Raw genomic sequence first — 23,144 nt, 5'->3', positions numbered from 1 at the left:
AGGATATTAGATGTCCATGACCTATAAAAATTGCTCCTTTTATTTCCTTGATGACTTGTAATATTCTTATTATTATCCACAGATATTAGATGATAGCACACAAGTCTGTATGTTATGAGTGAAGTTTTGCACAGCAATCCATTGTCAGTGTTATTTCAGCAGCCATCCCATGTACAGCACTGATATTTAACAACAAGCAGTCTTTTAACCTCCTCGTGTACATTTTTTATATATTTCCAACAACAGAGGGACTGCACGAAGCAGACTTCTAAGTGTTTCAGATTGCTTCCTCACGTTTCAATATATACGGTATTTATTGCCAGTGAGTAACAACTTGCTTAACAAGGTATTCTCAGAATCGCAATGTATCACCTAACATTGATGATAGATATTTCAGCTACAGCTATATCCATTCGTCCATTTCCACACATCTTTGTCTTCTATTTTGTTTTGGACAACATCTTTGAAACAGTTCTGTGTGTTTCCATAGTTACAGACTACAAACAAACCCTGTGTAGTCAGATTCTGCAGTTACTTAATAGTCTTTTTCCATCTACCTTCTGGATTACTGCCAGCAGGGCAGAATAAACCAGATTATGATCAGAATGGACTTGTTATTAAATTGAAGCTGTGTACACAAAACAGTGGGATTGTTTATATTCAAAACTATTTCAAAGAAGTTGATTCATTTTTCATTTTTTATATATATATTAGGGAAATCATTCTGGAAAAAAAAGTTTTTCAAAGTTGTGCGTAATTTTTTAAAGGAATCTGTCAGTAGGATTTACTTTGCAAAACTAGGTATATGCACATGTAGCTCTTGAAAAGACAAATTCAGCCACGCCTTTAGCTGGACAGGCCATTTTTCTGTTACTGAGAAATCAGCATTTGAATTGATATACAATTCTCCTTCTCTGCTCTTCTCATCTCCTCTTCCCACAATCGCGTACAAGATTTCTCCCGTGCCTCCCCCATACTCTGGAACGCTCTACCACAGCATATCAGACTCTCCCCTACCGTGGAAAGCTTCAAGAGGAACCCCAAGACCCATCTCTTCCAACAAGCCTACAATCTACAGTAACCCTCAGTCCAGTAGACCACGGCGCAACCAGCTCTATCCTCACCTATTGTACCATCACCCATTCCCTGTAGACTGTGATCCCTCGCGGGCAGGGTCCTCTCTCCTCCTATACCAGTCTGTTATGTACTGTTAATGATTGTTGTACGTATACCCTCTTTCACTGTAAAGTGCCATGGAATAAATGGCGCTATAAAAATAAATAATAATAATAATAATAATAATAATAATATACAAGTGAAGCTGAAGTGAAAGCACTTCCTAATCCTCTGTCACTCCAGCTCTATTTCCCACCCAGTGCCACCTCTTCCTGCCTGACTGACAGATCCTCTGCTTGAACTCACACAGCCTAAAGGCTGTTAGGCAAACAGGAGAAGGCAACGCTGGGCAGAGATTAGAGTTGGGGTGACCGACTCTTGGAAAGTAGTTCCACCCTTTTAAAGAACTTTAGCCTCATTTGTATATCTATGTAAATGCAGATTTCTTGGTAAAGTAAGAATGGACTAGCGATCTAAAGGTATTTTAGGACTTGTCTTCAAGAACTGCATGTGCATATAAATAGTTTGGGGGGATGAATTTCACTAATGGACCCCCTTTAAATATGACTAGAGGACATTGATGTGCGGTATCTCACATACAGTTTCCTTGATGGCATGAGCCACCTCCAAGGCCAATGGATAGACTCAAGGAGGTTGGAAAATTGTGCTGTTAAACAGATTAGAGATGGGACGGCTGTTTTAAGTAACACAAGCACACAGGAGTTTGTTACCTCCTTCCTCAGATGCCTTCATTCCCTCACTGTAGTAAGAGATACTAGATTTCATCTCAGACGCTTCTGACCTGTCATCAGCTTGACTCACCCTGGCCGCCCCCACCGAGTGGCAAGACTGCCTGTTACCCAGACTAGCTCTCTCTACAAAGAGAGGAATACTACAGTGACCAGGAAGGAAAAAAAAAAAGGGAAAACCGAAGAAAGATGCATAGAGTAGAGAATAAAATAAAAATGTAGACTACAGATTGAATACAGAGATGTATGCGATATTCCTAAATTACAAGGGGGCAGTGGTGATTAAAGGAGAGAATTTGTGCACCATGTACTGATCCTAAAGGTCTGATACATTGTAAAGTCCACTAAACCCGCTAATTCTGGCAGAACAGCCAACCCGCTGCTACATATGGGTGTTTCCCAAATCTCCGCCAACAGATGAGATCAGTTGGGATGATAAAAAGAAAGTTTAAATTTAAATTCAGGGAAGAATAACCGCTGTGAGATATGTCCGGTAGCGGCTTTCTCTCCTCTTCTCATTGGCCAAATGGGCTTTCGATCAACAGCCCTTTTATATATATACAGTGCCTTGTGAAAGTATTCGGCCCCCTTGAATTTTTCAACCTTTTCCCACTTTTCAGGCTTTAAACATAAAGGTTACATTTTTTATGTTATGGTGAAGAATCAACAACAAGTGGGACACAATTGTGAAGTTGAATGAAATGTATTGCTTATTTTAAAAAATTTTTAAAAAAATAATAAACTGAAAATTGGGGCGTGCAATATTATTCATCCCCTTTAAGTTAATATTTTGTAGCGCCACCTTTTGCTGCAATTACAGTTGCAGTCGCTTGGAGTATGTCTCTATCAGTTTTGCACATCGAGAGACTGAAATTCTGGCCCATTCTTCCTTTGCAAAAAGCTGGAGCTGAGTGAGGTTGGATGGAGAGCGTTTGTCAACAGCAGTTTTCAGCTCTTTCCACAGATTCTCGATGGATTCAGGTCTGGACTTTGACTTGGCCATTCTAACACCTGGATACGTTTATTTGAGAACCATTCCATTGTAGATTTTGCTTTATGTTTGGGATCATTGTCTTGTTGAAAGACAAATCTCCGTCCCAGTCTCAGGTCTTTTGCAGACTCCAACAGGTTTTTTTCAAGAATGGTCCTGTATTTGGCTCCATCCATCTTCCCATCAATTTTAACCATCTTTCCTGTCCCTGCTGAAGAAAAGCAGGCCCAAACCATGAAGCTGCCACCACCATGTTTGACAGTAGGGATGGTGTGTTCAGGGTGATGAGCTGTGTTGCTTTTACGCCAAACATATCGTTTGGCATTGTGCCCAAATAGTTCGATTTTGATTTCATCTGACCAGAACACCTTCTTCTACAGGTTTGGTGTGTCTCCCAGGTGGCTTGTGGTAAACTTTATACAACACTTTTTATGGATATCTTTGAGAAATAGCTTTCTCCCTGCCACTCTTCCATAAAGGCCAGATTTGTACAGTGTTCGACTGATTGTTGTCCTATGGACGGACTCTCCCACCTCAGCTATAGATCTCTGCAGTTCATCCACAGTGATCATGCACCTCTTGGCTGCATCTCTGATCAGTCTTCTCCTTGTTTGAGATGAAAATTTGGATAGACGGACGGGTCTTGGTAGATTTGCAGTGGTATGATACTCCTTCCATTTCAATATGATCACTTGCACAGTGCTTCTTGGGATGTTTAACGTTTTGGAAAACTTTTTGTAACCAAATCCGGCTTTAATCTTCTCCACAACAGTATCACGGACCTGCCTGTTGTGTTCCTTGGTCTTCATGATGCTCTCTGTGCTTTAAACAAAACGCTGAGACTATCACAGAGCAGGTGCATTTATACGGAGACTTGATTACACACAGGTGGCTTATATTTATCATCATCAGTCATTTAGGACAACATTGGATCATTCACAGATCCTCAATGAACTTCTGGAGTGAGTTGGCTGCACTGAAAGTAAAGGGGCTGAATAATATTGTACGCCGCAATTTTCAGCTATTTACTTTTTAAACAAGTTTAAAATAAGCAAAAAATTTTGATCAACTTCACAATTGTGTCCCACTTGTTGATTCTTCACCATAACATTAAAGTTTTTATCTTTATGTTTGAAGCCTGAAATGTGGGAAAAGGTTGAAAAATTTAAGGGGGCTGAATACTTTCGCAAGGCACTGTAGACTACAAAGATTAATTGATTTCAGTGTTTAATATTTAGTATCTAGCAAATGTCTAAATTATATTTTTTTGGAGGGGGAGAAAGAATAACTCAAGCTTCTGTACCAGTTAACATACGAAGGCTCCGAGACTGAATATTGTCCTCCAGGGGGTCAATGTCGAAAATAGAGCCTGGGTCAGTACGCCAAACCTTAAGGTCTTTATTGGAAAAAGAAAAAAAGCATGAGATGAAACAGAAGAAAGATAAACAAGGTGAAGGTGAGCACGAATAATAAAACAAGTAAGAAATGAGAGGAAAGAAAAAAAATAAAATAGCAAGAAAAAGACTGGCAAAATTACAACCTTGGGAACTTACAGTTTTGGTCACTCTTACTCTTCCTCAATACACATTCAATACTTATCGAAACACGCTAACTAAACCCTCAAGAGGCTGCAATTCACATCACAACCACAGGGTGGCCACGTATACTGTAGAAGAAACATCTCCCGACAGATTTTTGTGAAATACTGTTTGCTATTCTTTTCAAACTCTGTCATCTTGTCATCGGACTCTGCAGACTGAACATTATATTGGAAGTATGATTTAGGCACTGTATAGCAATAGCATGTGTTCACTGTATGACAATATAATGTAAGCACTGTTTGGTGGTATTATACTGTTTCTGGACACTCTTCTAAAGATAAAGTATGCACTACATGAAAATGATATTTGCCACTGCATCATAATTATAAATGATATGGGCACATATTGGAGGCTTTTTCTTAACTTAAAGGGGTGGTCCACTACACAGCATAGTGGCCACACATCAATGTAAAACTCATAGAGAAGGCTTTTCTCAAATACCTTGTGTTGGCAATAGTGCCTGTGAGAGGTGCTATTGCGGACCGCTAATCCCCATCACGTGACCCCCGGGCTCCATGACCTCTGAGATCAGATGATGTCACGTCAACTTCCAGTTGACCCGACAGCACTGAGGCAGGCCCAGTCTCTGTAAGTGACTGGGATGTGGGTGGCATTTCACTGCTCGTCAGAGCATAGCATCTTGCCCGCTCTCTCCTTCGCTGAAGAGCGCCACAATGAAGGAGCGATGCTGGGCTGTGACGAGCGGTGAAACGCCACCCACAGCCCAGTCACTCAGTAAGACTAGGGTCGCCTCAGTGATGTCAGGTCAACTGGAAGTTGACCTCACATCACCAGACATCAGAGGTCATGGAGCCCGGGGATCACATGATGGGAATGAGAGGACCACAATAGCGCCGCTCAGAGGCACAATTGACTACACAAGGTAATTGAGAAAAGTCTTCTTTATGAGCTTTACATTGATGTGTGGCCACAAACACTGTGCAGTGGACTACCTTTAATATAAGTATTTTTTTCTGAAAATTTTTTTGCAATTGGGTATCATTAAAAACCTAAGACAAAATGTACTGCTTACCCTCTATAGGCTCTGTGCTGCACTGTCTATTCCTGACTGCAGAATGAAAGGGTTATTCCCAAAAAATCAGGTTGTCCCCTATTCATAGGAAAGCTGATAACATGCTGATTAGTGAGGGGGGGTCTAGCCACTTCAACCCATTGAGAGTCCATGATTGGGGCTTTAGAGTCGCAGAATAGAGCACATTGTGCACATATAATAATAATCTTTATTTCTATAGGGCCAACATATTCCGCAGCGCTTTACAATTCAGGAGGCTCATATACATATACATAAACATATACAAACAAGTAACAATTATAGAAGATACAATATTTAAAGGGAAAAGAAAAGGCAACCCTGCTCATGAGAGCTTATAATATAAAATGAGATGGGGGAGGGGCAAAGTACAAGTGCTTATTTACAATGACAATCCAGCCATCTCAAGGAAATGGGGGATAGATAATGGCTTCCTGGACCAATTGGCCAGAGCCTTGAGATGCATTTGGGTGCCATGGAGTTTGACGTGGGGTTATGTTCTGAGAAGTTGTAGAGGGATTAGGTGAAATTAGTTTAGCTAGGGAGTGTGATAGGCCGCCCTAAAAAGATGCGTTTTTAGGGAGCGTCTGAAGCTGAGTAAGTTGTGATTTGTCCTAACTTCTTGGGGTAGAGCGTTCCAGAGGTTTGGTGCAGCTCGGAAGAAGTCTTGGATTCGGGAGTAGGAGGTTCGAATTAGTGTGGATGTTAGTCGAAAGTCATTTGCAGAGCGTAGAGAACGGGTGGGGTGATAGACAGAGAGGAGGGTGGAGATGTAGGGGGGTGCCGCACTGTGGAGAGCTTTGTGGGTGAGAACAAGCAGTTTGAATTGGATCTTGTGATATATGGGCAGCCAGTGCAATGAATGGCACAGAGCAGAGGCATCCGAGTAGCGGTTAGCCAGATAGGTGACCCTGGCTGCTGCATTAAGGATGGACTGTAGAGGAGAGAGTCTAGTTAGGGGGAGACTAATTAATAGAGAGTTACAGTAGTCAAGGCGAGAGTGGATCAGGGCCACGGTGAGGGTTTTTGTCGTTTCCATTGTCAGAAAGGGGCGGATTCTATGTGAAGCCGCCGCTCCATTCATGGTCTATGGGATTGCCGCATAGAGTGCTCGGCTATTTCTGACAGTTCCATTAACAATTAATGGAGCAGAGGTCGAGCATAAGCATCGTCCCTTCATTCAAGATGTGACTGCAGGTCTCAGGATTCCAGAGAAACGATCTCAAGATTGTTAAGGGTCCTAGTAGTTGGAATCCCAGTGATCAGCAAGTTAGTCGCTATTCTGGCTATAGGGGATAATCAGAATAATTGAGTAATAACTGTTTTAGAGTCCATCAGTGATCTTGTTCCTTTTTTTTACAAGTTCAATAGTACAGTGCATATATATCAAAGGATACTATTACAGCAACGTAATTTATTTCCTTAAAAAAAAATGTTAGGTGGGGTCCCAAAAATGTTTTGCCCCTTCCAGTTGAGATTTAAGTCAATAGTGAAAAATACTATTAGCAAGGTATCGTCCAAAGTTTTCCATAAAACTCACCTACAACGATTCCCGGTCGCCGGTCCATCTCCACCACGTGAGGGTGGACGCCCTTGTAAGCAGCGTCACTGACGATCTGTGAGTTCTTCCTGACTCTCTCCGTCACTGGATCATCCGCTACTGGGGTGAAGCCTCTGCCTTTCGTCTTCTCAAAGTCTTCATGATATTTTATCTAAAAGCAAAAGTTGTAAAAATACAAATTAATAGCCACAAATAACATCAAGACCTCAAGTGATGTGTCATCTAGACTTTCTAAGTTTTGCCAAAATTTAATTATTTGTTTTGTCAAGTTGATAAAAATGAAATTTAGTAACCTATTTCTTAGTGGTATTTGTTTCTTGGAAAAATGCTCAACAACCAATGTTTCTTGGAACCAATGGTCAACAACCAAAATGGTCAACACCCAATATTCATAAGGTAGTATAGTTGGCAATAAGTTTTTATGTAGGTGGAGTCATAACCCTTCAGGATGGATTTTATTCAGAAGCAAATTCGGCAATTTCGAATATCCCCCCATTCCCAAGCAAGTTCCAAGGACTGGATCCCTAAGAGAAACCTGAGAGCGTTGCGATAAAAACATAAAGTTATCACCTATTCATAGGAAAGGTGAGAACTTGCCAATTGTGACATAATGAAAGGACCCCACACATGACGAGAATGGGGTGCTGCAAATTTCCGTCTTAAGGAGTGGTAGTTGCGCGTACATTCATGTTTATAAGCCTGCCAAAGAAAGTCAGGTACAGCGCTCTACAGAGCCCCATTTTCGGAATTAGTGGTGGTCTCAGTAGTAGATATTTCCTGTATATAGGGTTTAAGGCCGGGGCCACACGGGGACTAATGCGATGCTCGCATGACACTCGGCTTGCGCTGGCAGCACAGCACGAGCCGAGTGTCATGCGAGTGTCACTGCAACTGATGTCCGATCATGCGATCAGACCTCAGCTGCGGGGGATGGACCGGCACTGAGGAAGGACGGGTCAGCTCTGAGGAGGGGCAGGCCGGGCCTGAGGAGGGGCGGCCCAGTGCTGAGGAGGGGCGGGCCGGCTCTGCGGAGAGGAGGGAGGGCTTTATCTCCCTCTCTCCTCCGTTGCCGGCTATTGCCATTCTCGCACTGTACTCGTGGTACACAGGTACACACTTGAATGGATGCGAGAGAAAGAGTCTCGTATTAAAAATCGCAGCATGCTGCAATTGTTTTCTCGGTCTGATTGGGGCTGAGAAAATAATCGCTCATGGGTGCTGGCACATATGTTAATATTGGTCTGAGTGGAATGCGATGTTTTATCGCACTCCATTGGTCCAATTTTCATGTGTGGCTTAGACCTAAGGGTCTTTTACATGTGTGCGAAGCCACTGAGGGGATTTATTGGGTGGGAGGGGCGACATTTCAAGAAATGCTGGCATCTTTTGTTCTTAAGTGTCTTTTATCATCTTTAGGTCATTTTAATTCTTTGATAAGCGAGAATTACCTGATTTAAAACCAAGAAAAATGATGCAACAAATCTCAATATATGAGTATTGTAAAAATTAGCTTTTATTAAATTTGTTAAAAGTATACAGATACAGTGGAACCTTGGATTACAAGCATAAGTGGTTCCGGAAGTGCGCTCTTAAACCAAGTTGCTCTTATATCAAAGCAAATTTTTCCATAGGAAATAATTGAAACGCAGAAAATTCGTTCCACAACCCAAAAATATTCACTGTATTTATACAAACTTATTACAGTAATAGACTATAATGTACTGTATTGATATAAATATTACAGTACACTAATACAAAATACTGTACAGTAAAAAAACAAAACAAATTAAGCTGCACGTTAGCTTACAATGGAATTGTAGGTGTGCGGGAGGTACATTATAGAGAGAAAAAAAAATGATGTATAAATATGACAAATCTTTATTCTCGTACAATACACAAAAAAGCACCCCCAAATCTATCCTCCCCAAAATAAGCGCAGAACTAAGCCAAATGTGGGGCAGAAATACTGCACAGGTAATTAGATTACGGTATAAGCAATGTGCTGTATAGCAGAAAGTACAATACTGTATCCACAAATGCAAATTAATAGACATGCTATATAGTATATACTGTACTGTGCAATGGTATATTGTATACAATATACAGTACATATGTAGAGAAAATTACCTCCAAAACGTGGTGAAAGGACAGAACCGGAAGTGTGCACAATGAGTATTTGCTCTTATTGCAAATCATTGATCTTAAACCAAGTTAAACATTTTTAAAAAGCTTTTCTTGTCTTGCAAAACGCTCTCAAACCAAGTTACTCTTAATCCAAGTTCCACTGTATATTAAAAGGCAAAAATACTCATAAGGAGGACAGACCATGATACAACCAATTGAAGTCATAAATGTCAAATGGTCACACAATACTACAAAGTTATTAGTGTTTAAAACATATATAGCTATACACTGTCCGTGCATGGGAGAAGGCAAGTATAGAAAAGGAAGAAGTCCTGTATCAAAGACAATAGTATATAGTACAGGACTTCCTTTCTTCAGTATTGAATCAAGTTTCTCCCACGTCCCAACGCATGTTTTGCCCTGCTTCTTCAGAGGGAATGTGTATAAGGGGATAGTTCCTTTGATTTATATAAAAAGGACATTCAATCAACCTAATTGATTGCAGATGGGAATAAAAGATAATGTATCCTATAGAATGAATAGATGGGCCGGTAACATACTTTATTGTGGAAGGTTGTCAGTCAGGTGCCACCTATGTGCTATGTTACCTGCCTCTCTATTCATTACATAGGTTACCTTATCTTTCATCCCATCTGCTGTCAATTAGTTTGATTGTTTGTTCTTTTTATATAAATTAAAGGAACTGTCAACTTATAAATGATCCCCTGAGGAAGCAGGGCAAAACATGCGTTGGGACGTGGAAGACACTTGATTCAACACAGCAGAAAGGAAGTATTATATACTATTTTCTTAGATAGAGGCTTTGTTCCTTTTTCTTTACCTGATCTCTCCTATTCAAGGACAGTATGTACCTATATTTGTTTTAACACATCATAACTATCCTTGAGGAATCAGGGTGAAACACGCGTTGGGACGTGGAAGACATTTGATTCAACACTGAAGACACCAAGTATACTTTATATTATTCTAATATTATACTAATCTCTATTACTATGCTGCTATTTTTTACTTTGTGTTAGGCTAGATAGCTTATCTAACATGACATATCATCAGGCACTAACCAGTTCATTCCCTGCATCGTAAACAACTAGGTAACTTTACCTCTAACATTATACTGATATATTTATCCTATATACTACTGTCTTTGATACAGGGTTTGGTCTTTTTCCTTGTCCTCTCCTAAGCAAGGACAGTGTATAGCTATATTTGTTTCAACACATCATAACTTTGTAGTATATTGTGTGACTATTTGATTTTTATATGACTCTAATCATTGTCTGCAATCTGGTTTTATCATGTTTTTTCATTATTTTGAGCAGCTTTGCTTTTTAACATATCTGTATACTTTAAACATGTTTAATAATTGCAAATTTTTATAATACTATATTGCGATTTGTTGCACTATTTTCCCTGATTTTATATCCGGAATTTTCACTTATCATACAGGTAAAATGACCTAACAGATGAAAAGAAAGGATGCTTCAGTACAAAAGATGCCACCATGCCTTGGAACGATTTGCTTTTTGTACATTTTACTTGTATGTATAAACTAGTGATTGATTTTGGAGTCGAAGTAGACTGAAGAATTGTTGTCTTTTTTTTTTTTTAACTGGTTTGCGTCTTTGGATACCTTAAGCTGTTAAAACAACCTCAAGAGACTGAAAATTTGAACAACAAGTATTATCTTAATAGAAATGTATATGTTCATTTTTTTACCATTTAGTTCACATTTTTGAAGCATTATCCCCTGAAAAAGACGCCATGTTCACACAACCTAGACCCCACTAACTAACCAAGGTTAAAGGTACACTCCCATCAAAGTTTTTATTTGCGTAATATATTGCAATCATTATATTATATAGCAATGTGTCCTTACAATTGCTCATTTTACCCTTCTGCCCAGTTAATTCTTCTCTTTCCATTAAGTCTTTGACATCACGTGATTTAAAACAGACTAGCTGAATCCTTCTAAGCTCTATGTAGAAATGGAAAGTCTCTTTATTCTGCATAATTCATTACTGCAAAGGTCCCTGACAGGGGAAGAGAGGAGCAGCTGGGTCAGAAGGGGGATGACTCATTCAAGGACAAGAGACTTCTTTTTTTCTACATAGAGCATAGAAAAGAGAAGAATTAACTGGGTAGAAAGGCAAAAAGGAGCAATTGTAAGTACACAGTGACATATATTATGACGACTGCAATGTTTAAGAGGATTAAAGACTTTGATGGAAGGGCTTCTTTAACCTTGTCCAAAATCCAAAACAACAAATTTTATTTAGACACTGAATGACAACATTATATGGGAAATACATGGCAGTTTTATGTGGACATTATATGGTAGCATTTTTTAGATGCGATATGGGGACAGCATAAATGCAACACATGGTAATGATGTTATAGTACTGAATGATTGTACTGTGCGTTCACTGTATGGAAGTATTATTTGACATTTTAGTGCAGTATTCTAGTGTAAAAATAGTGCAGGAACATCTGTATGTCTCCTGTAGGAGATGCAATGGAGTTGTGAGTTGTGAATTTAAGAAAAAGAAGAGACGTATAACAGACACAACTAAGAAAGTGAAGCAACTGAATGTTTGGGGTTTTTTTGCAATATACACAAAAATACAAATCAAGTCATGATGTTTCAAGGTAACAGAGGCCATTAAGTAGTGATATTACATTATAAATCAATAATAATTATCAGTCCAGTTAGAACAGACAAGCAATATATAGTGCCCTTTCATAAGGATGCATTGCATGCAATGTGGAAATTATCAGCAAATATTCACGTGACAATATATCCAAAGCAGTCATGCGTGCACACGATCACACGGCATACATTACTCTCACATTGTGTCAGGTTCAGTTTCATGCAGGTTAATAAAAAAAAGCCACAAAATCAAGTTAATAGAATAATTTTATTATGTTCTGATATTATATACAAGACTATATTCAGGACCTTTATTGTATATGGGAAACACTGGACTTTGCATCCACAGGATATACTGGTGGTGGTTACACAGCAAAGCAAAGTGCAGTTGTATTCTGTGAACCTGGAATCCTCCTACCATTGATATATGGTTTTGTGTCTCCCTGACATGCCTCAGCTCTGGAGTATCTACTATTACACTAGGTCTGCCCTTCATCTGCTGTAAGTCATTGCTGTATTTTACCTGGAGGAAAACAAGAAGATATAAGGAAGAAAGGGGGAAAAAAGCAACAGAAACACAAGGCAAAAAACAATCTCTTCGGCACCGGAAGACAAGGACGGTGTCTGCATAATAATTAACCCTTTTATATTTTTGTCTAACAGGTAAAATTGAAAGAAAAGCTGTTACTTCCAAAAATGTGTTTTGCGTGTAGATATAGGGGTGGCAAGCTGCAGGTAAATAGTATTTAAAGCTGTGTTTAGGCGTATTAGAGCAGCAACTACAGGGAGAAATTGAAGTTATATTGTCCCTGCAGCTGCTCGCTTAGGGGCACTTTGCACACTACGACATCGCAGGTGCGATGTCGGTGGGGTCATGTTGAAAGTGACGCACTTCCGGCGTCGCTTTCGACATTGTAGTGTGTAAATCCTAGATGATACGATTAACGAGTGCAAAATCACCATAATCGTATCATCAGTGTAGTGTCTCGGAATTCCATAATGCCGCTGCTGCGACGGTACGATGTTGTTCCTCGCTCCTGCGGCAGCACACATCGCTGTGTGTGAAGTCGCAGGAGCGAGGAACATCTCCTACCTGCGTCACCGCGGCTCCCGTCGGCTATGCGGAAGGAAGGAGGTGGGCGGGATGTTTAAGTCCCGCTCTGCTCCACCCCTCCGCTGCTATTTGCCGCCTGCCGTGTGACGTCGCAGTGACGCCGCACGACCCGTCCCCTTAATAAGGAGGCGGTTCGCCGTCCAGAGCAACGTCGCAAGGCAGGTGAGTGCATGTGAAGCTTCCGTAGTGATAATGTTCGCTACGGCAGCTATCACTAGATATCGCTGCTGCGACGGGGGCGGGGACTATCGCGCTCGGCATCGCAAGCATCGACTTGCGATGTCGTTGTGTGCAAAGTGCTCCTTACAGTCATCAGGGCAGTGGAGGGAGCAGTTAGAGTCACCACTGACTACTTTTAACTTTCTTTTTTTTTTTTATATATAGAACTAACATATTACGCAGCGCTTTACATACATCAGGAACACTCTCACCATTAGCGCTCACAATCTAAATCTACATACAAATTCCTTGCAGATGTTGTCCTTGGTGGGATTCGAACCCAGGACCCCAGCACTGCAAGACTGCAGTGCTAACCAGTGAGCCAAACGCGTTGCGATCATACCTCCTGCACCTTGACTGACAGCCTGCTCTGCAGCATGTGTGTGCAGAGTGTGTGTGAAGAATGTGTGCACCTTTTCACCTTTTGTCCCATATATGTGTCACTTCAAGATAAAACATATGACCTGACAAATTATTTATTAATTCTATTTTGTAAAGGAATGGGAGACAATAATGTATATTTACAAATATATTTCCGTGTTGATCTTGGCAAAAAAAATTGTCACACAGCACATTGTGCACACTTTTTATTTGATGCAGAGCATGGTTTTTAGGGAAAGAATGTGATTTGATATACAAAATCGTGCACCAAGTTGTGGGAAAATTTGAAATGCAAAAAAAGGGTAAGTCAAAAATAGAGGTTATGCAAAGTTATAGAAAAGTATCTAATGATACGCCAATTTTATCATCCAGGATCAGTTACAGTGTTTGTGCATTTTCAGATTGCCTAGTCTAAAGGCCGCTTTACACGCTGCGACATTGCTAAAGCGATCTCGTTGGGGTCACGGAATTTGTGACGCACATCCGGCCACTTTGGCGATGTCTTTGCATGTGACACCTATGAGCGATTTTGAATCGTCGCAAAACCGTTCAAAATCGCTCATTGGTGACATCCCCCCTATTCTCGATTATCGCTGCTGCTGCATGCACGATGTAATTCGTCGCTCCTGCGGCAGCACACATCGCTATGTGTGACACCGCAGGAACGAGGAACCTCACCTTACCTGCGGCCGCCCGCAATGAGGAAGGAAGTAGGTGGGCGGGATGTTACGTCCGCTCATCTCCGCCCCTACGCTTCTATTGGGCGGCGGTTCAGTGACGTCGCTGTGACGCTAAACGAAACGCCCCCTTAGAAAGGAGGCGATTCGCCGGTCACAGCGACGTCGGTAGGCAGGTAAGTAGTGTGACGGGTCCGCGCGATTTTGTGCCCCACGGGCAGCGATTTGCCCATCTCGCACAATCGATGGGGGCGGGTATGCACACTAGCGATATTGGTACTAATATCGCAGCGTGTAAAGCGGCCTAAAGTCTGTACTGTCTGAAATATTGGTCAGGATTGATAGATCGGTCCCAATGGCCGACAGTGACTTCTAAGTCAGATGTGGTAGCATTAGAGACCTCTCTGGTCCACTACTTTTACATTGATGGCTCTCCTTAGCATTGGTGTCTTTCCTTAGGATAGGTCATCAATGTCTGATTGGCCGAGGCCTGACACCCGACACACCCCACCGATCAGCTGATTTTGGTGCCGGCGGTGGCAGGCAGCATGAAATGCTCAATTCCGGAGCTGCTTCATTTTCTTATAAAGGCCGCGGCCAAATACAGCACATTCTTCTGATAGTAATTTGAATGGGAGGTAGAGGTGCAGCACCCAGCCGCAGCCACTATCCGTTGGCGGGGCAGCTCTGAAACTGGGCATTTCTGGCTGCCTGTCACCATCACCCCTGGCACCAGAATCAGCTGATCGGCGGGGGAGCAGAGTGTAAGATTCAAGCCAATCAGACATTGATGACCTATCCTAAGGGGTACTTTGCACACTACGACATCGCAGGTGCGATGTCGGTGGGGTCAAATCGAAAGTGACGCACATCCAGCGTCGCAGTCGATATCATAGTGTGCAAATCCTTTTTGATACGATTAACGAGCGCAAAAGCATCGTTATCGTATCATCGATGTAGGGTCCGACATTTCCATAATGCTGGTGCAGGGACAGGTACGATGTGGTTTCTCATTCCTGCGGCCACACACATCGCTGTGTATGAAGCCGCAGGAGCGAGGAACATCTACCTGCATCCCGGCAGCAATGAGGAAGGAAGGAGGTGGGCGGGATGTTTACATCCTGCTTATCTCCGCCCCTCCGCTGCTATTGGCCGCCTGCCGTGTGACGTCGCTGTGACGCCGCACGATGCACCCCCTTAGGAAGGAGGCGGATCGCCGGCCAGAGCGACGTCGCAGGACAGGTGAGTGCATGTGAAGCTGGCGTAGCGATAATGTTCGCTACACCAGCAATCACAAGATATCGCTGCTGCGACGGGGGCGGGGAGTATCGCTCTCGACATCGCAGCATCGGCTTGCGATGTCGCAGCGTGCAAAGTACCCCTAAGGATAGGCCATCAGTGTAAAAGTAGTGGACAACCTCTTTAATATTGCTGGGTAATGAATATAAAGAAAACCTTCATTGTTTTTGCCTGTATACTAACACTCAAGCTTTGCCATCTAAAAACAGCTTCTCAAGTATCCAAAATCTAAATTCCCAGTTCCACCAACATTTAGTAATTCACACCTATTCAGAACTCATATCAATGGAAACTTCAACACAATTTACGAGTTGTCACCCAACCACCCCGAACCATCTTTATCAATAACACTTGCCGAACTAATGTTTTCTTGGTTCTTTTTAACCCTCTCCATCTCTGGAGTAAGGCCAACTGATGTGACTTTACCAACCTTTTCTTTGTAATGGACCTGAAAGTACAGAAAATTGTTAGAAATGATGTAGGAATAAATATTGAAAAAGATCTATGAGAATTTACAATGTAGATACAAGACCATGGGAAAACTGTTATTGCCACAAGTGATAATGAATGTACAGTATAAAGGTTACAAGGATCATGAAAGATTAAAAGGATCCTAGTGAATTATCATGGTTATTGTCACGATTCCTCTGTGCAGAGCATCTTGCACACAGGTGATGCTCTGCCGCTCCTTCCTGAACTACAGAGCTGGCAGCGACATGTTTCCTTTGTACAGAGCATCTTGCATATTTGGAGATACTCTGCAGTGTTTTTCTGAGTACTTGCTGGAAGGTTGTTTGACAGCACAGCATTCCATGCAGGTTCTGGGAGGTGCTGATTACTCAGGTGTTCCACCTGCCTGGTAATTGCTCTGTTTCGTTACTGAGCATGCTCTCCCAGAACCTCGCCAGTCATACTCTCTGGTTCTGCAGTTGTGCTCTTAGCTTGTGTTTGTGATTGTGTTTTGATCTAAGTTTCTTGACCCCGGACTCTTATTTGACTCCTTTCCGCCCGATCCCTGTTCTTGTCGTTACCTCCTGGCTTTTGACCTCGGACCCTTACCTGACCACGTCTCTGTCTGCTCCCTGAATCTAATACATACTCTCCTGGAATTCTGACCCTCGGCCTGTGACTTGACTGCGCTTCTGTTTACTCCCTGTGTCCTGACGTGTCCTCCTGTGTCGTGTCCTGACGTGTCCTCCTGTCCTCCGTGTCCTACCTGACCCCAGCTTGCCTGGCTTCCCTTCCATCTATACTATCCATAAGTAGTGACTAGCATCATAGTTATCTTATTAATTTTGCCCTTATGGAGTTGTGAATTTAAAATCGGCAAAGACCCAAGCTTGAAACTGCACTACCATAGCCAGCCAAAATGGCAGATCGGAAGTGGATCTCAAACTCCTACAAAACATATGTGTCAATGAGTCAAGATAAAATTAATTAAAGGAGCTGATGAAATGGAGAAGAGAAAAACATGGCTGTCCAAAACAGCGCCATTCTTATCCATAGGTTACTGAGCTGCAGCCCATGTGTAGGAGTCTCACGCTTTCTTTAACCCTATTCCCCCCTCTAAAACATTTCTCATGACTTTCAGAATTAAACAATCTTTAACCGTAAAAAGAAATATGGTGAAGTATAGTGCAAATCTATTAGAAGACTCTTGCCGTGCTGAAATGTTCTTGGTTCTTCTTAGCTTGTTCCATCTCTGGAGTCATGCTGACCGAGGTCGCTTTGACCAGTGGCTCCTTATAATGAACCTGTGAATTGGAAGATCAATAATTAGATTAATGTACTAGTTGCCAGCAGACAACAAGGATAAGATCTCGTGGATGGCTGACCACATATGTCTGAAATTCCTCCGCCTATTTGAAGTGGCCACATATGATTTTTAGGGATGATCGAATACCTCAAATATTCGGCTCCGCGAATATCCGACGACTAGGTTGCCACTATGCGAATATTCGATGCGCAATGTAAGTCTATGGGAAGCCTGAATAGTTCTGAATAGTTGTTATTCGGGTTTCCCCTAGACTTACATTGCGCATCGAATATTCGCGAATAGTCGAATAGCGGTGACCTATTCGGCAAATATTCGCAAAGCCGAATATTTGAGGTATTCGATCATCCCTAATGATTTTGCCTCCCAAACGTTCTGCGAGTGGCCACTATTGGCAGGCAGAATTTCAGATGAAGGTGCCAGATGTCTATGTAGTCTTACCCTAAGGATATGTTCACATACAGTTTTTACATGTAGTTTTGGAGTCAATTTTGCACCTAAATCTACATTAAAGAAAAAAAAACTTCATGTTTTTGAAAAATCTTCCTATTCATTTGAATAAGAAAATGCGCACGTCGCAATTTTTTTTCTTAAATGTGTAGAAAAAAAACAAGTCAGCTCTTTGTTGCATTTTTCGCAACAATTTTACACTTGTTTTTTTTATTGCAGTTTTTGCAACGGAAGCCACACCATATTGCTACACTCCATATTAACATTTAAAACACATGAAAAGTCAAGTGGAAAAATGCAGCAAAATAGTGTAAAAAAAAAAACATGTGCAATTACAAAATCACACACTCTTTAGAAGTAGTTTTTATACATGGATTTATCTGGCTGAAAAATTAACATTTAAAAAATAACACTTTAAAATTCTATGAGATCATGCCCTAAAAAAATTATGGAAGAAGTTGCCGATTGTTTCCTTTACATTGCTAATGTTTTTCTGGATCTCCTTAACCCTCTTGATTTCCGGCAGGTCAGGAATCGCAGTGGCAGGTCCAATATCTTCTTTATACTTAACCTGCAAAATTTGAAAGTTCATTTACTCAAAGCGCATTTGTACCAGTCAAGGATCGGGTAATAAAGGGATCCAAGGATTTTCTGCACCAATTCACTTTAGTAAGAAGGGTTAAAATAACATTCTTGCCCACACAATCTTGGGAAATGGACCACAAAAAGAGTGGCGGTTAGGAAATCCACACCTGAAAGTGGACATTTGAGGCATAACTGGGGGCTTAAATGCGTATTTTCAAGCTTTAATTTAGGCAGCACTGAGCTACACAGTCTCCTTACAGTCTTCTCACTTCCTGATTTCTGGCAAGGCCGGCTCTCCTCCTTGAGTGACAGTTCGGGTGAGTAGCAGAGCTGCAGTATTAGTAGAACTATAAAGCTCAGCACAATTTCTATTGTAAAACATTCAGCGATCAGTGTTAAGTTATTGTCATTGTTATCATTAGATTTACACATAGAGATAACAGGGCATTTGAAAACTGCAAGGTTGGTGATGTATACCTGCATCTCTTCAGAAGATGAAAGAGAGAGGGAGGGAGGTGAGCAGCTAACTGCTGTATAGAAATCAATAAGCTGCAAAGAGCTGACTGGAATGTTCAGAGTTAACTCTTCTCCTGGAATGTACCTACTGCGCATACTTGACCAGGTTCTAGAGGCGAGGCTCCATAGAATCAAGATGTACACAATAAATGATAAAAGCTGTCATTGCAAGATAATGACAGCTAATAGGAAAAGTGAGTCAATTGTAAACTTACATATTTCCATTCTATCTAACTAAATAAAGCAATTTAAGAACTTGAGACTATCCCTTTAAATATCTCGACATATCCTGCCCTATCAGGAGAAAAAACATCATAGTAAGAGGAAAAAGTGACTATAAGAGACATACCGTAGGAATGGACGACATATTCACCAACTGATCTCAAAGGGTCCGGTGTAATAATTATGAGCCACTACCAATGAGAAGTGCTGGGATAAAGTCTACTCCATCTGTACTGTCTTTTCCCTTTCAGCTAAAATGCCCTAATCTGATTGCAGAATTCTGATATCAGAGGTCACTTGTCACTAGATGAAATATGATTCACAGAAATTCAGAGATTCTTACTGCACTTATGTTTTGCTGTGTGATCTTGACTCTTTCCATCTCCGGGGTCTCGCTGATGGACGTGCCGGCACCTAATCCCTTCTTATAAAGTACCTGAGAGTAAAAGAAAAAGATTTGATATTGATTGTTAGCACTGATCACAGAACAGAGTACACAAAAGCGCTGCCAATCCAGGAGGTGAGTTTAGGCTTTTTTTTAGTTCTTGTACAGCTCTGGTCTAGAGATGAGCGGACCTGTGGAAATTCAGTTTGGCGGGTTCAGCCGGACTTTAGATAAAGTTCGGTTTGGAACCCCCAATGGAAGTCACTGATTGGGCAGTTTGGGTCTCCGCCCCATGCAGTCAGTTTCGGGGGCTGGTGGATGGGTTTTTCCATTTTTTTGGGTTGTACACTACATCACGCTGTTGTTACCCCCAGTGGGAGCCGATCAAACCCTGCAAGTGGCTCACACTAGGCTGAGCACCGAGCGATGGTTGCTCGTGTGGTTTACATATGTAAAGCACCCGAACTCCGAACCCAGTTTATTTTTGTAACGTCTGTGTTTGGTACAAACACAGAACCTTGGGTTTGCTCATCTCTACTCTGGATCCATTACCTTGTTTAGCATTAGAGGACCATTTTATTACCCGATCCCATTGATGTATTGTATGTGTGATCCATGAAGGTCTTCACTATTTTTTTTACATTTTTATCTTGCTTCAGTTTTTTATAACCTGACCTCGTCATGCAAAGGCAGATTTAATTCTCTGACAACTAAAAAGTTCCAAAATAGCTGAATTTATTACAATTTTTAATCAAGCTCGACTCAAAATACTCCTATTTGCTTTAGTATTGGATGAGATACAAAAGTTTTAGTAAATGGGAGCAATTAATGCCCAATGTACTGTAGTCTTAAAGGAGTCAATATTGAACAGTGGCCCTTCTAGACAAGGTAGTTTTACTTACAGAACTTATGGATTTTTGAACATTTCTGACCCTCTCTATTTCGGGAGTATCAGCGACAATAGAATATGTAGAGCGCATTCTTTCCGCTTCATCTTTGTATCTTTTCTGTAACAATACAAAAAGTCTAAATGAAGATCAGCAAAAATAAAAATGGAAAGCTCAATGTCATTTCAATATGTAGAAAAGTTTCCTGCAGTAACGTCCTCCCCCACGAATTAAAAGGTAACTATTTTCAAAAAGTTTTAGTGAAGTATTTATCATTGTGTTCTTCGAGATGAGTCTCCTGTCTAACGCTAAAACAACATGCTAAAAGTTTGGAGTGGTGGGATTGCTGAATATGTGTCGTGGGGTGTAATATGGTAACTGGTGGGTGGGCCGCCTAGACTGGCTCTCAGACTAGAGGACTCTAAAGCGGGCTTTACACGCTGCGACATCGCTAGCCGATGCTAGCGATGGCGAGCATGATAGCACCCGCCCTTATCGTTATGCCGATATTTGGTGATCGCTGCCGCAGCGAACATTGTCGCTACGACAGCGTCTCATGCACTTACCTGGTCGGCGGCGGCGCTGTGACTGCCGAACAATCCCTCCCTCAAGGGGGAGGGACGTTCGGCATCACAGTGACGTCACCACGACGTCACTAAGCGGCCGGCCAATCAAAGCGGAGGGGCGGAGATGAGCGAGCCGAAAATCCCGCCCACCTTCTTCCTTCCTCAATGCTGGCGTGTGGCAGGTAAGGTGAGGTTCCTCGCTCCTGCGGCGTCACACATAGCGATGTGTGCTGTCGCAGGGACGACAATCAACGTTGCCCACTCGACAGCAGCGATATTTGAGAATGGACCCCCATGTCAATGAGGAGCGATTTTGGACGTTTTTGCAACGATCCAAAATCGCTCCTAGGAGTCACACACAACGAGATCGCTACAGCGGCCGGATGTGCGTCACAAATTTCGTGACCCCCAACGAGATCACTGTAGCGATCTCGTAGCGTGTAAAGCCCGTCCCTTATTCCAGAGGTACACCTGATGGTGGCGGGTTCTGGACCGCGAGCGTGACCCTAACTCCTGAAAAGCCCTGATCTAACACCCTAACATCCCCACCAAGGGGAGGGCTGGAACAGGAGAAATATAACCCACAAATAGCAACAAACAGGGAAAACCAAAGCGCAAACTCACAGCAAGCAGACACAGAGGAAAAGACAATACATGCTCAGGGAGAAATAAAGTACAGGGAGGAAATAAACAAACAACAAGGATATTTCAATCACACATCAAATAGCATACAACAAATCACCAAAGCTGGAGCAAATGCACAAGACCGGTATCGCTGGAGCAAAGCTAGAGCTATCATTGGCATGTGACCCCAGGTTTCACCATCTTGTAAAGGGTGGAGGTGGCTGTGATAGGTCTTCCATAACCTGTGCTCACAGCAGTAATTCACAGATCAGCAGGAGTTAACTCCCACTAGACCAGACACCCGGGCACCCTGCTCTGACTGAGCAACTTAAATGCACCAGGAGACCTGTCAGATTCTGCAGTGTGAACAGAGTCTGAAGACACCAAGCCACCTGGTGAGGTAAGAGCAGAACACTACATGACAATATGAGCCTAACTAAAACCTAGGAGACCATCTTAAGATAAGACAACCACAAGGAGAACAGCGCTTATCTTCACTACTGAATTCAGAACTGGATCCCTAAAGATCAAAACATCTGACAAGTTACTAGAATGTTGATAAAAATTTGTGAAAGTTCAATTATTCTAAATAAAAAAAAAAATGGCATTGTATGGGGAAATCATTGTAGTAAATGGATCTTTTTGAAACATTATATAGTCCTTAACCCCTTCATGATCCGGCGAATTTCCGTTTTTCATTTTTTTCCTCCCCTTCTTCCAAGAGCTAATATGTATTTATTATTCCATCACTATTGCCATATGAAGGCTTGTTTCTTTGCGGAGATGAGTTGTACTTTTGAATAAAACCATTCATTTTACCATATATTGTACTGGAAAACAGGGAAAGAAAATCCAAGTGCAGAGAAATTGCTAAAAATTGTAATTTCACAATTGTTTTTTTTTTTTTTTTTTATTGACCATGTTCAATATATGGTAAAACTGATCTGGCAGGTCAGTTTGAGTTCGTAGATACCAAACATGTATAATTTTTTTTTTATTTAGGTGGTGAAAAAAAATTCAGAAATTTGTAAATAAAAAAAAAAATTGCAGTTTTGTCGCCATTTTCCGAGACTCATAAGGTTTTCATTTTTCGGGATCTGGGGCTGTGTGATGGCTTTTTTTTTGCGTCCTGAGCTGACGTTAATATTGATACCATTACGGGGTGGATACAGCATTTTAATTGCCTCTTATTGCATTTCATTGCAAAAAAATAAAATAAAATCTGGAGTTTTAATTTTTTTCGTTATGCTGTTTACCAATCAGATTAATTTATTTGATATTTTGACAATTCTTAACAGTGATACCCAATAAGTGCATTTTTTTTTTTTTTTTTTTTTTTAATGGGGCAAAAGGGGATTGATTTGAACTTTTTTGGGGGAGTTTCATATTTTTTAAAAACTTTTTTTCACTTTTTATTGTATTTACTAGTTGCCTTTCGGGACTTGAAGCTGCAATTGACCGATCGCTTGTGCTGTGCAGAGCGGGGAATTAGCACCAGCCCCGCTCTGTACAGCAGGAATCACGTTCTCCTATAAATATCGCTCGCAGCCAGTGTTCACAGGAGGATCGTAATGACAGACACAG

The 23,144-nt window shown here is 41.5% G+C and overlaps 2 protein-coding genes across 3 annotated transcripts in view; both read right to left on the bottom strand.

Annotated features, from left to right (window-relative positions):
* The window catches only part of LOC142243542 (LIM zinc-binding domain-containing Nebulette), a 321,524-nt gene that overhangs the window by 21,044 nt on the left and 277,336 nt on the right, over window positions 1-23,144 (bottom strand). The window contains exons 5-7 of one of the 2 annotated variants that reach the window (XM_075315580.1): window positions 7,049-7,220; window positions 4,160-4,252; window positions 1,848-1,991 (exon numbers count right to left, since the gene is read on the bottom strand). In XM_075315580.1, coding sequence (XP_075171695.1) covers window positions 1,848-1,991; window positions 4,160-4,252; window positions 7,049-7,220 — 409 coding nt within the window. The remainder of the gene's footprint in view (window positions 1-1,847; window positions 1,992-4,159; window positions 4,253-7,048; window positions 7,221-23,144) is intronic. The other variant, XM_075315581.1, reaches the window with a different exon arrangement.
* Window positions 17,137-23,144, bottom strand: part of LOC142243541 (nebulette-like) — a 145,810-nt gene continuing 139,802 nt past the window's right edge. Inside the window, exons 24-27 of the mRNA XM_075315579.1 lie at window positions 20,386-20,490; window positions 19,442-19,534; window positions 18,254-18,346; window positions 17,137-17,305 (exon numbers count right to left, since the gene is read on the bottom strand). Of these exons, the coding sequence (XP_075171694.1) occupies window positions 17,198-17,305; window positions 18,254-18,346; window positions 19,442-19,534; window positions 20,386-20,490 (399 nt within the window). The 3' untranslated portion in view covers window positions 17,137-17,197. The remainder of the gene's footprint in view (window positions 17,306-18,253; window positions 18,347-19,441; window positions 19,535-20,385; window positions 20,491-23,144) is intronic.

The sequence above is a fragment of the Anomaloglossus baeobatrachus genome, chromosome 6, assembly GCF_048569485.1.
Source record: "Anomaloglossus baeobatrachus isolate aAnoBae1 chromosome 6, aAnoBae1.hap1, whole genome shotgun sequence".
NCBI lineage: Eukaryota > Metazoa > Chordata > Amphibia > Anura > Aromobatidae > Anomaloglossus > Anomaloglossus baeobatrachus.
This window is presented reverse-complemented; position numbering and strand designations above follow the sequence as displayed.